Below are 13,781 nucleotides of genomic sequence, written 5' to 3' on the forward strand. Positions count from 1 at the left end.
TAGCAGATTCTTATCAAAGGAATTTGAGAACTGTTTGATTTCTACACCAAAGTTTTGACAATACAACAATATGGGAACAACTCACAATTCTTGATTAGTGGCATTTATCTAGCTTTAAATATTGTCCAATAATTATTGTTTCCTATCCAAGGTAAAAAGACAAAACAAAAAAGACCAAGAAGACCCACAGTAGCATAAGACATTTTATCATTCTTGATCTCTTGGAAAAGCAGAATCAGCACCGCTACCAGAAGCCTTCAATTAGGAAAGTTGCTATAAATTTTGCAGATGTTTCAGGTCAAAGAAACCATTTTGAACTCACCAGTAACAGGTCTGAGTCTCGATCTCTACTGTTTTATTTATTTTTTTCTGGTTTTAAGCCAAAAGCTAACTTTCTGATAACAGGACTACTCATCTAGCACACTGTTTGTAAGCTTGCTGATAACTGTCTTTGCTATTAACTAGCATTAAGTAGCTTGGGAATGTTACTCAGATAAGAATCACATTAATGATTCAGTGTTATTTAATTCAGATCAGTCCTGGTTTTGGCTGGGATAGAGTTAATTTTCTTCCTAGTAGCAGGCATGGTGCTGTGTTTTGGATTTAGTAGGAGAAGAATGTTGATAACACACTGATGTTTTAGTTGTAGCTAAGTAGTGTTTATGCTAGTCAAGGACATTTCCAGCTTCCCATGCTCTGCCAGGTGCACAAGAAACTGGGAGGGGGCACAGCCAGGACAGCTGACCCAAACTGACCAAAGGGCTATTCCATACCATATGACATCAAGCCCAGTATATAAACTGGGGGGGGGTTGGCCAGGGGGCAGTGATTGCTGCTCGGGGACTGGCTGGGCATTAGTCAGCAGGTGGTGAGCAATTGCATTGTGCATCACTTGCGTTGTATATTATTTTATCATTATTATTATTATTAATTTCTCTTCCTCTGCTGTCCTATTAAACTGCCTTTATCTCAACCCATGGGTTTTACTTTTTTTTTTCCGATTCGCTCCCCCACCCAATGGGGTGGGGGGAGGGTAAGTGAGCAGCTGTCTGGTCCTTAGTTGCCAACTAGGGTTAAACCACAACAAGACCATATTAAGGGAGTTATGAAATATCAACTGTACTGGAAAAAAAAAAAAAAAAAGGTAGATTAAAAAGCAAAAGTCACAAACAGGATAAAAATAAGTCTTAAGAACACAAAAGTGGCCATACTTAATCAGACCAAAGGCCTGTTTAGTCCAGTATCCTATCTTTGTCAATGGCTAAAAGTCTGGTTTTGAGGTACAATATAAGTACAGAACAAAATATTTGATATTTAAGACACTTCCAACCTCCAAGCATTTCCAGATTTTCCCCATGAAAGGTGAGTTAATCAGTTCAAATTAAGCAACATATTTCTGTTATTCCCGTAAAAATCTATGGCCACTAATATCTTATTTTTTTCAAGAACTGGTAAATAGAGACTTTCCTGGCTTTTTTCAATGTAAATTGACATCTCTGTAGCAAACCCCAATAATTTTCTTACAAGATAATCATAAAAATGAGAAATAAAGAAATAAGGAAAAAAATCAATATTCTACTAAAATAGTATAATAAAAAATAAGGAAGCAAAATATGCATTTGTAGTGTTACTTTTTTTTCTAAAAAGATAAAAAATCTAAGGTCATTACCATAGACATTTCAAAATAAATGTCTTACCTCATAAGTGTAACCCAGGAAAGAAAATTGACTCCTTAAGTAGCCAAGTTTGTACACACCTATGAAGACCAAGCAGCGGATGATTTCCAAAATTCCTGCTTTGGGCCTAGAAACGGGAAGTAATTTAGATTAATGTCCAGTCTTTTCCTCTTTGTTAACTTCGGTGAAAAAGAGAATGTAGAAATAGTCTGAGAAGTCCTGCACTTTCATGAAGTCATCTTTCTTAACCTTACAGTCAAGTTTTTATAGTATACATCTTAGATGGACTTATAACACTGAATTTGCTGTGGATGAGAATACCCATACTCACAAACTATATATGAACTCACACAAATGTAGATGTATATATAGCTATTGTCTTTTGATCTCAAAAAGGACAACAGCAAAATTCTGAAAACTGCCAAATGAGCAGTTCAGATTATTTTAATTGGTCTATTTCTGTAAAGTTTTACTAATTCACTTTATTAAGTCCCTAAGTTATACACATCTCTGGCATACTGACAGATTTTTACCTATCCTGAAATAAACTTTTCAGTCCATACAAGTGAAAGGTATTCCTTTCTGAAAACATAATGAACAGTATGTGTGAAGCAGGACTGGCACCTCAATCTCAAATGAAGCTTCTATGCCACATTTGTGGGCAGGGCAAAATAGTTTCTCTAAAAAATTGCAGCTGCTATTTATTCTTCTGTAGGGTCAGATGGACTACTTCCATAGTGTATGTCTCACTGGGCTGGTGTATTCAAGATCCAATGTGATTTGAATCTGTACTGATTACATTTAGTCTTAAGTCTACATGATCCTTCACATGATTTTGAGTCTACTCTGAGCTACATTCTGTGCTTTTCATATACCATCATCTTACCTGACACCTATGGCTTGGTACACAGGACTGACAAAATACGATTGCAATGTGAGCTTGAACAGCCTTGGGACAGCCCGCAGGTCTCACTGACCTGCCAGTGCCCCAAAACCAGAGATGTGAACTCAACAAATGCAAGCACAGAGGGTGACATGAGTAGCCCATTCCGTAACTTTTCTGCAAGGGACAATATAGGTATAGCCACTAATTGCTACAGGAACACTCCTGGGTTTAGGTGCTGGCTATTTGTGTATCATTTTCTAGTCAACAGAGAGCAACATATGTGTCCGAGTGTATCTATATTTCTTTATCAATATAATTGCTGACACACTTGAGATTTCCACATAATGATAAATAATGCATAATGAGAGAAGAAAAAAAAAAAAAAGCACGTTTTGTATCTTGCCTGTTCTCCATCAGTAGTCCGAAAGAGGTCAGGGACAGAATGATAAAGCCAATTCTCAGGAGAATAGTTCCCTGTGACAATGCCTGTTAAAAAGTAGACAATGAATTAATTTAAAGTAATTTTCTGAAGAGAAACTGAGTTTTAACAGAACAGTAGCTTCAACTTCCTTACTTAGTGATGTTAGTGTCTGCTTTTAATTTGTTACTTTTAATTTTACAACAAAAATATCTGCTCTGGATAGCACACTTATCTGGAGTAACCACCTTTATAGTTGTTTCCTGAATTCTCTAGTTCCAGAATAATGTTTCAGATATTTCCTTCTGCACTATGTGTTTTCCTGAAGTTACTTGATTCCCTTATGCCTTTACCCAAGAGGGAACAAACTTATTTCTGGATAAAAATCCCAGCAGCCCTGTTCTTTTTCTTCATCTTATGTTACCAGGTCTTACAGTTGTCACCTATGAATTCCAATGGATACCAAAACCAATACATTGGTGAGAATGAGAATTCACATGACATGACAATATAACCATATTTAAGAAGAAAAAGATTAATGTCATCTCTTCATGACAACTCGACACTTGGTTCCCAATTCAGCAAAACACTTCAACTCATACTATTAACTTCTATCAGATTTAAAACACTTTTAAACATCAACATGTGTGTTAGTACTTGGATGAATAGCAGCATGAGGATTTGTTTCCTTTAAATTTACATCAAAATGATATAAACAAAACTCAGGAAAACAGAAATTATTTTCATTGTGAAGTTTGAATTATTTCTTTTCATTTATTAAATATTTTTTGTATTCTACACAGCTGTCTTTGAAAATCAAATATTTAATCATTTTTCTTGTTCCCTCCCTGACTTCCTTTCAAATATTAGTTTTGAAAAGCCTTTGTTTTTTCATTTAAAAACCAGCAAAAAACCCAAAACAAAAATATTGCTGAGTTATAGAAAACCTTTCTGGCTTCAGTAGCAATAAGGTTTATGAACAGCATCTTGCACTGCAAGATTGCAGGCATTGGAAAAATAAAAATCTATGAATGTCTGCCCTGATTTCAATAAATCCACTCGGTGACATGCCCACCTTCCTTCGGTGGTGGCCCCTACCCCTCCAAGAGATCTAAGGTAAGTATCTGTGAGCGTGGGAGGCCACAGGAGGATATTCTCAAGTTTTACAGCTGTGTGAACTTACAGTGCCCATGTTTGCAAAACACATCAAACCACACACTCAGGCTGGGTAGGTTTCTGTTGTTTTACTGAAGAGTCACAAGCACCTACTTAGGTATCCTTAACAAACAGTTATTGAAGAAAGAAAACACAATCCCAGCAATGAGTGAACTAAACAGCAGCCTCACCAGTTTACAAGCCAGAACACACTTCTCGCAAATGACACCTGTCAAGCCACTCTGTTGCACAGATTTGTACCAGGATAGATCAAACTCCTTACTGCATTGCTATGTTTCCAATCTGTTCCATCCGTCCTTATGATAAACTTACAAAACCTCAGACTGATGATTACTACCATCATCTACTTATATATACTTATCCTTGAGAAAGGATATTCTTTACACTTTTTTTACGCTCTCACCCTGGGCATCTACTATCGGCCACCACAGGAGACAGGATATTGAACCCTGGGGGGACTCAGTATAGGAGTTATGTGTTGAGACTCTCACTTAGGTCAAGATAGCAAAAAAATGCTCTAATGAGCTTATAATCCTTTATCAAGGTTTGTATCACATGGAATACATTTGCAAATTCCAGATACAAGTGTTAAAATTGGTCAATAAAAGATCAAACTGAAGGCGATCTTTTTGAAAACTTCAGTTTCTAGAATCCGAAAATCTCACAGCTATCCTAAGTTTAAAAGACTTTCCATTGTTTGCATGAAGCAATTTATTTTGAAGTGACAAAATTTTTGGACAGAGCTTTTTTATAAGAATCAGGCACCGACTCTAATTTTAATAAAATTAGTAGTTCTTAAACTGCTCATCTAGTCACAGTGAGTTCAACTCCTACTTCATCTTCCTGTAGAAATTGGGTCATACAAAAATTCAAGAAGTGAGCGAAGAAAAACATGATTTGGCACAGGAATAAGGCAACTCACCCATAAATTTCTTAGAAATGCTTTGATATGTTTTTCAATGATTGTTACTTGTCAAATCAAGGAGTTTGCCAGAGAATTAGGACTGGAATTCAAGACCTTCCACCTTAGAGACTGTCCCCACTTTTAAGTTGGAGAATTACACCTTTTTTTAAACCTAGTCTTTCTGGCCAGGTGGGTCTGATTTTGCTTTGTGTTTCCAGTGCAATACAGTATCTTCTACAGACTGCTTTAGAAATGTTCCCACAGTGGTAGGGCACTGTTCTGAGAAAAAGAACATGAGGTTTTGTATCCCCCCGAGGCAGGAAAGAGAACTGAATATCAAATCCAAATTTCAAGCAAGTCATGTAATTGCTACATTACAATATATTCCTAAAATCGCACTTTATGGAAAACGAATGAACCTGCAATGGTTTTGAGAGAACAAATGTTAATATTTGTCTTCAGGAAGGATCCAGCAGTACCTACTACGAATGAATAAGGGTGTCTCCAATCTGCAGTTTGAGAGCGCTACATGGTTTCACCCTTTTCTCCCCTCCCAGTGTTTCTGAGCTGGCTAGCATTAGACAACCAGCCACCGAGTCCTAGGCACCTGGGTTTCCTTGTGATTCCAGTTTCAGAAAACTGAGGTACTGATTCATTCTGCCTTCCTTCAAGTACCTTTACTGAAGTGCCTAAAAACCGTGTTATTAACCTAAGGTTTCTCTGTAATCAGTGGATAGAGAGCACTTTCTGAATTATTCTATTTCTTGTCAATAGCTAGACTGCTAGTCTAGAGGCTAAATTTTGTTCTTACACTAAGAGTTGGATTTGAGTGGATGATGGAAACACTTCCCCAAAGCAGACACTTTTGGGTCATATTTTAGTGGTATTTTCTCTCATAACTCGTATCTTTTTTTTTTTTCCTTTGCTTAAAGATGTATTTTAATTGCCATTTCTAGAAGAATAGGAAAAAAAATTAAAAGTTACTCTTTTAAAGTTAACATATTTTCAGGAAACAATAACAATTTTTATTATTGTTGTTCTATCATATTGTTGTTGATGGACTTTGAAATAATGATAACCTTGATATTAGAGACACTGTAATATTGTAATTCAGACTGCAGCTTTCCCTCCGCAAAGAAAGAAAGGATTGAATACAAGAATTTGGAGTGTGACCCTGAAAACTTCTCTTAAACATTTTCTCTAAGATGTGCAAAATTGGACCCTGGAGTTATCATTCAACTCTCCACATTTATCAAACTGCAGAAGAAAAAAGCATAGATTAAGAACTTGAAATGAAATTAATAAATTTCAGTTCAGTTTTAAACACAGATTTCCAGAAAGAAAATGGGAATAGAAATACATTTTAATGTATGTTAGTAAATCACAAGAACTGATAACCTTATAATTTAGGAAAATCAAACTCAAATATAAACAAACCTTTATCTTTAAAAGGTTAAAATGCTATATGAGGTTCTTTGGCATAATAACTACCTGAGCCAGGTATGACCTTATTTTACAGATTCTGTTTTTCAGGTCAATTTCCATTTCTCTTCAGATGCTCTCCTAACTGAACCATAGCATTTTGAACACTAGCTGTTTGCAAAACTTCTTATGGTCCAATACCATCTGTGGCCCAGAATGTGAAGGACTGGAGGACTCTAAAACACAACCTGCAGATCATGGTTAATTGCAAACTGGCACTATCATCAGATTCACATAAAGGCATGGCACTGTAATGCGTGAGTACAGTGTTGCAGCCTTCCACTTCCCAAGTCTTCAGCTTTCTGGAGTGATGAAAGGTGAGGCATAAAGCCTTACTGGGAACCATGAAGGTAGAAGGTGTATGTTACCCTTCACTGTAGATGCACACACTACATTCACATACAGCAAAAAAAAATATGTGCTCCTTGTCAAGGACTACCAAAAAATTGTGGTGAAATACACCATGATGGCACTTGGGAATAACCACTTTCAACAAACCAGCCATGTAGCATAAATTTTAGCATTAGTTTGCTTCCATAACTTTCTCTTTACAGCTCCAGTGGTATAGTTGCATGCTGCCTTGATTCTTTTATTTACTTTCAAACATGTATCACCCTATGAAGTGGATGCTGGCAGCTGAGGCATCCATTTTCTAGGCATTACTCTACCAAAATCAACAAAATAGTCAGTGGGTTATATCACTAAACTAAACATCATATATTAAATCTACACACTGCAAGTTGCAGTGTGAAAAGAATGTGCCTTTTACACCTTCGTTAGTGCTAGCATCCTCGTTCCACTTAAACATAATATGCATGGATGTATATATAAAATAAATGAGTATTTATATACTGGAGTATTTGTATAAACAGAGAAGCCTGTGGGACCACAGCAGGTTCCCCAATTACAAGTCAGCCACAACTTTGCAATGTGGTTATTGGCTGCAATCAAACAGAAAAAAATATTTCTGTTGGATTTTGATTTCATTGAATGTTTTAAAAATATCTTGGAGCCTTAAAAAAAGTTGGGGGGGTTGTAGAATTTGGGAAGAAGTTTACATGGCTTTGTAATCAACAGAATGCCACAGCATTATTTTTTAATGTTTTGGTTTTTTTTTTTTTAGTAATGAAAATATAAATCATTCAAATGAAGGAAATATGTTGTTCCAAAAATGTATTTAGATGAACATTGAAATATTCTAAATTGACTTTTATATTTCAAAGAACTCAAATTGTTTTATTCCTTTTGAAGAATAAATGCATTTTCTCATCCTGATGTGTTCAGTGTTTCAGAAGAACTGCTAGGGACAATGTCAGCACGTTTAATAAATTAACAGATGCCCTGCTGTCATATATCAGACACTTTTGACATTCAAATGAAGAACGCTAATATAATACTATTAAATTTGTATTGTTCGGTGTCTTTGTATGAATTTTTCTGAACTTATAATTTCTAAAAAAATTTGTAAATTCTTAGCAATATTCCATATACAGTCCTTGGTGATGTCCTGATGCATGGATATATTAATTGTGTTTTCAGCTTTCAAGAGATCTATCTTATCCCTTACTTCTTTTCATCTAATTGAAACTGCTCACATATTCATAGCATTATAAGCACAGTAAATGTTACAGTATCTATCAACAATAAAAAAGACACTGCAAAATGTGTTTAAGGTACACTTCACTTTGATTTATGTGATACATGCAGTTCTGGAGCTATGAGACTTTTGCTTTGAATGTACTGCAGTTTTACACTCCTAGCACTCTCTCTGGGACTGATCCAAATCCCATTTGTTCAATGAGCTTTGGATCAGATCTAGATGTGCAGAGCTCAGAAGTAATTTTTATTCTCTGGATGTAGTGCAGATCACTATATTGAAAATAAACACTGTATGCTTTCTCCTGTGGAAAATATATATTTGTTCTTTCTTGTTTTGCTCTTTTTGTAAGTTAAATGTAGGTCATTCAGACTGAAGGTATATGGTTGCTCTTTACGGATAGAGAAATTTAACACTTCTACAGGGCGTGAGACCAAACACTGAGCAACTGTAATCACTTGAGAAATGTAATAGCTGTGTGCTGTGTCTTATGGCTATTATGAAATGGAACTTATACCTAAAAATGAGGAAAACAGTTAGCTTTCTCCATTTATGGAGCTATGCCACAGTTATGACATAATTCATAGCCAGACAGAAAGTTCCAGTTGTATCCATAGACATTTCATAACTCAGTGTAGTGGAAAACTGATATTGAAGAAAGATTTTTGCCAAGTAAAGTTATTCATACACAAGCTTCCTTGTCATGACAGCTTCCCCACTGTACTGCGGAGCGATGCTGGAACTCTGCCTTGGGACCAGTACTTTCTACACCCACGCTGAAGGTTTATGTCCTGAGATGAGGTGCTTCTAGTCCCCTGTGCTTTCTTTCTTATCCTTACTAGCTTATTACCCTGCAGTTTTGTGCAGAGAATTTTTCTAGTTGTTTTTTCTACAATAAGTTCATAAATGGTGGATCTTCAGGATGTTTCCTCCATGACTGCAAGAATTTAATGATCATCTGGGGCTTGGGTGCATTTTTCAACTTCCCTTATTACTTATTCTTAAACAGCTGTAGTTATCAGCAGAGAAAAAAATGTAGACCATCCATTTTTCCTTTCAGGACCAGAAAAAGGCAAAAAGAGAAAAGAATAAAATAGGGGCAAACCTCATGAGCAGAATCCTTACTTCTTGCTGCTAAAAGCAACAGCAACAAAGTAAAAAACAACAACAAAAAAAGCCAAACAAAAACCCCACAGTTTGATCCCTATGCAAATATGACTTGCTTCTGGTATGTAGGAATCTAGAAGCATATCCAGAAAATCTTGCAGAGGCTTTTCTCAATATAAGAACATTGGCAATCATGTATACTATATATCTTGTATACACTAGAGGTATTTATCCTTACCTTTGGCTTAATTTCCTGTCCTCAGAAATTACTTAGAATAGACTAAACCTCAGATGGCTTAGTAATCTCTGAATTCCCTGCAGTTGCAGTGTGACCCTTTACAGAGGTGAACACGATGTGTAGAATAACTTAATCAGAAGAGTATGCTTGAGGTAGCTTTTATATTATATCGGGAATGCTACATAAAATACTCTCTAAAATTTTCTGAAAAATTGCATCATTCTATTGGTCTGATGTGCTACTTAGAATACATTTAACCAAAAATGTGAAAAAAAATGGCTGTAGCAGCTAGTATATGCAGAGCTGCCAGAGCTGCTATAAACCTGCTGCCACGTATTGCAAGAAATTATTGCAGGCAGAGTCCCATTCCTGCCCTTCTTGCCCTGGGACGCAAGAGGAATGTCTGAGTCAGAAGACCAAAATGTCAATGTTCGGACAAGATTTCTGACAGCTTTGAAATGGCTGTGCAATTCTTTGGAATCCTTCATGAATGACCACAGTCAGATACGCAAAAGAGACTTCTAGAAATCTGCCTCTTGGCTGGATTCAGACATGTTGGTCATGGGCAAAGGCATCGGGGCGCAGCAAGAGGGGCTGCTCCACGGGGAAGGGGTGGGGGGCCAGTGGCAGCCAGTGGACAGGGCCATGGCCCCAGGGGCAAGGACGCTGTCCTGCAGCATCCATCGAGGGGGGTAGGGGACAGTGACCACCGTTGGCCAAGGGTTGGAGATCGCCTGGTGAGTGTGCCAAGACAAGGCAGGTCCACAGGCGAGCAGAGGCTGAAGAACCCCGGGGGCCCTTGGCACCCTGACAGCAGGCCTGTGGCAACATGGGTGACGCAAACAGAACAGCACAACAGCTCTTTAACCAAGGAGGTCTTAGCAAGGGTTTAAGAAGCCCAAGGGGCATTTTATCAAACTGATAAAATTTTGTGGCGTTTTGGTAGGTCTTTGACTGATTTGTGGGAGTATTAGATGCATTAAAATTATGCTTCATAACTAGAAGATTTTTACTTTAGTAAAGTAGAAAGAGTTGTCAAGGAAGGAAGAATAAAAAGGAGGTTGGAAGAGTATGAAGCCGTGGAAGCAGTTAATGTTTCACTTCTCGTAGGCAGAGATGGCCTCATAGTTCACCTTCAGAGACTGCCGGGTATCCATGGAGGAACCACATCATGTTACCAGGGAGATCCCGTCAGCCCAAATGCCAGGTTTTAAATACATGCCTCTCCTTGCTGTGTTTCTATCAATGCTGTTGTGTACTTGAGACTGGAAGAAGGATTTGCCTTGAGTCTGTGCTCCTCCAACTCTGAACTCACCCTGCCATCCAGATTCCCACCTGCAAGCACCACAAGACCTTTCCAATCTTTTAAAGCTCGGGAATTATCAGCATCTAACAACATGACCAACCTTGACATCTTAAAACCTACGTAGTTTCAAGTCTGAGATATATTTTTCCTCTCATGAGGTCCTAAAAACTGAAACAGACACATGTCTTCTATGGAACTTTTCTTATTTTTTTTTAATTTAATTGCTTAACCTAAGCATATTCATCTGTAAATAATTAATATGGTTATTAAATATTGTTTAATAAACAATATCAAACATTATATATTTAATATTATATAATTATATATTTAGCCATTTATGTTGATTCTTTTTACAGAATCTAGTTATTATTATAATAGTTTAAATAAGATATGAGTCAGGCCGCAGAGCTTCTGCTCAATGCTTTATTATTTAAATATGTTGTGTGTCATATTACTGGTAGCATGAAATGTTACTTCATAAAGATAGGAATTACTTACAGTCACGGTACTGAGAAGTTCAGTATACAAGTCCATTATTACAGCAAAATGTACAACCGCATAGCAATTAAGATAAGCTGGTACACTTGGATTGAAGGGAACTTCTTTTCCAGTGATCTGTACGAAGCAAAACAGATAATAGCCTTCAACAGTGACCTGCTCCAGCCTGTTATTCCTTAGTATTCTTTATACTTACAAACACAAAAAAGATTAAGGGACACAGATAACTACACAAAGTTAATCTACTATCAAACTTATGTACTACCTAGTGTGAGACAGAGTTTAACTCTATGTGTGTGTGTGCATATGTTCACAGCTAAAGGAAAAGAGAAATTCCCATACTCTATAGAACAATTTTGAAAATCTCTTTAGGAAATGAATAATGAAAAGAAAAATAAAAACTTATTTTTTTTTCCCTTCAAATAAAAAGGAAAAAACACAGCTAAAACATTCATTTCCTTCAGTTTCTGCTCCTATTTCATCTTCCCCTATGCTTTATGACTGCTAATTTGCTAATTTAAAATAGCATGTGTAGAGTTTTTAACATTGATCCAGTAGCATTAAGAGGTCCAAGTAAATTACACAAAACTGAAAGCCTATGCATGTTCTATTTACCACTGGGATTTCCTCAGGAAGGCCAAGTCTAGGTTTGCCTGGTCCCCAGCCTGGCCCTTTGAATATGACAGAAAGCTTGTTGCAGAATCCAGGTGTGGCCCAAAATGTGTTCCAAATATGAACCAAGGGACGTAACTGAAAAAAAGAGCAAGTAATTTTTCATTGTTAGTAAAATAAAATTTAATAGAACATTATATTTTATTCATTTTTAGTTCTCAAGTAAATGATTTTTCAAAGTCTAAAGAGAATAAATTAGGAATAGATGAAGACAGTCAGAATTTCAGAAAACCTGAGTGAAATAGACAGAAGCCATATCAAGCCTTTAGTTTATAGTGAGGATTACGTTGACTTCTGCCCAGAGGAAAATATGTCTCTCCTGTAATCAATCCAGAGTGTTTAACGGTATACAGTATAGCTATATTTATCATAGTTTTAAACTAGAATTTGATTACTGGGACCTTGACATGACATACTCTAAATAACTAAATTACTTAGTTTCTGACTGGAATGGATGTAATTGCACAGGCTGTGGCCATCCTTCCAGCTTCCAGCCCAGATACCCCTGCAGGTAGAATTTCTCATTCTTTGAGATGCCTCCTTGGATGAACAGTCATGAAAAGCAAACAGGGACTCCAATACTCACTCCCTGAGGTTTTTACAGAGGATTTTCATCCAGCTTAAGTGGAGCCTGGACCAATAAATCTAAGCAGCACCACACTAAGTACTTTTTCTTCTTTTTTCTTTAAAAAAAATAACAAAACTATATTCAATCTGTTCTGGAAGTTTTGTTGAGACTATGATGGCTGCTATATAATGTTGTCAACACAAATTATTTGGGAGTACCTTGAACAGCAGAAGACATAAAAAAAGTAAAGATATTACACTACGGGGTTATTTATGAAATAGCAATATTTAGAGAAGATAAACAACAGATAAAATACATATTTTTTTCTGTGCATTGCTGCATATTGCTCTGCATACAGCAAAATGGACATCATTCAGTCCAAGGCCTGTTACATCTCCATTGTAATTAGTTGTTAATTTTACTATATTGTATTTTCATGATGACTACAAGCTCTGCATCTGCTCAATGCAGTGAGTAGAAATAATTGTTTTGTAATGAAATACTGAAGAAATTGTAGATAATTTAATTGACTGTGCAGTAATGCAAGGATGGCCTCAACTTTTCCTGAGAGGAGTTTCTTTTGAACATGAGTGCCTGTTGAAGATACCAGAGTCAGTGATACAATTCATAGCACCTGGAGCATGATGGGATCAAATGAATTTACTGGATGTGTTAAGCCATATACAACTTTTGTATCTTCTGCCTCAAATGTTCCTGATGGAAGAAGAAAAAAAAAAGAACAAGCAATGATCAAATCCAAAAGTATACATATTTTTGCCACACTAACTAAACATGAGAAAGAACACTTTTTTTTTTACCTACCAAATATTCTGTCCCAGATAATGAGTGTGCCGCCATAATTTTTGTCAATGCAGTAAGGATTTCTACCTATAATAAAAATAATTTATTAGACCATATATAAGAAAACATGCAACTGAATTATGAAGGGAAATCTTCATCATTAGCATCAATTTATAATCTGAAAATAATTTTAAAAGGTAGCTAACACACCACTTATACGTCTATAAAATCTCTTTTTTCTTACTAGGCTTATTGGTCTCTTTCCACTCAGATTCAGACATACAAATCAAACGTGTCACACCCAAAATTTCTCTGAAATGAAAGGATTCATTTGGAGAGTAAACTCTGTTCAAAATATATTTATAAAGATAAATTAAAAAGCAAACAAAAATCATTTCACCAGTTTATACCTAAGAAAGTATATGATATATACATTTATGCACAACCATCTC

General features: G+C 36.3%; 1 protein-coding gene across 1 annotated transcript in view; it reads right to left on the reverse strand.

Annotated features, from left to right (window-relative positions):
- Positions 1 to 13,781, reverse strand: part of AGMO (alkylglycerol monooxygenase) — a 196,461-nt gene that overhangs the window by 78,986 nt on the left and 103,694 nt on the right. Inside the window, exons 7-12 of the mRNA XM_075728214.1 lie at positions 13,351 to 13,416; positions 13,163 to 13,242; positions 11,904 to 12,038; positions 11,289 to 11,405; positions 2,966 to 3,048; positions 1,698 to 1,803 (exon numbers count right to left, since the gene is read on the reverse strand). Of these exons, the coding sequence (XP_075584329.1) occupies positions 1,698 to 1,803; positions 2,966 to 3,048; positions 11,289 to 11,405; positions 11,904 to 12,038; positions 13,163 to 13,242; positions 13,351 to 13,416 (587 nt within the window). The remainder of the gene's footprint in view (positions 1 to 1,697; positions 1,804 to 2,965; positions 3,049 to 11,288; positions 11,406 to 11,903; positions 12,039 to 13,162; positions 13,243 to 13,350; positions 13,417 to 13,781) is intronic.

The sequence above is a fragment of the Pelecanus crispus genome, chromosome 2 (assembly GCF_030463565.1).
Source record: "Pelecanus crispus isolate bPelCri1 chromosome 2, bPelCri1.pri, whole genome shotgun sequence".
NCBI classification, from domain to species: domain Eukaryota; kingdom Metazoa; phylum Chordata; class Aves; order Pelecaniformes; family Pelecanidae; genus Pelecanus; species Pelecanus crispus.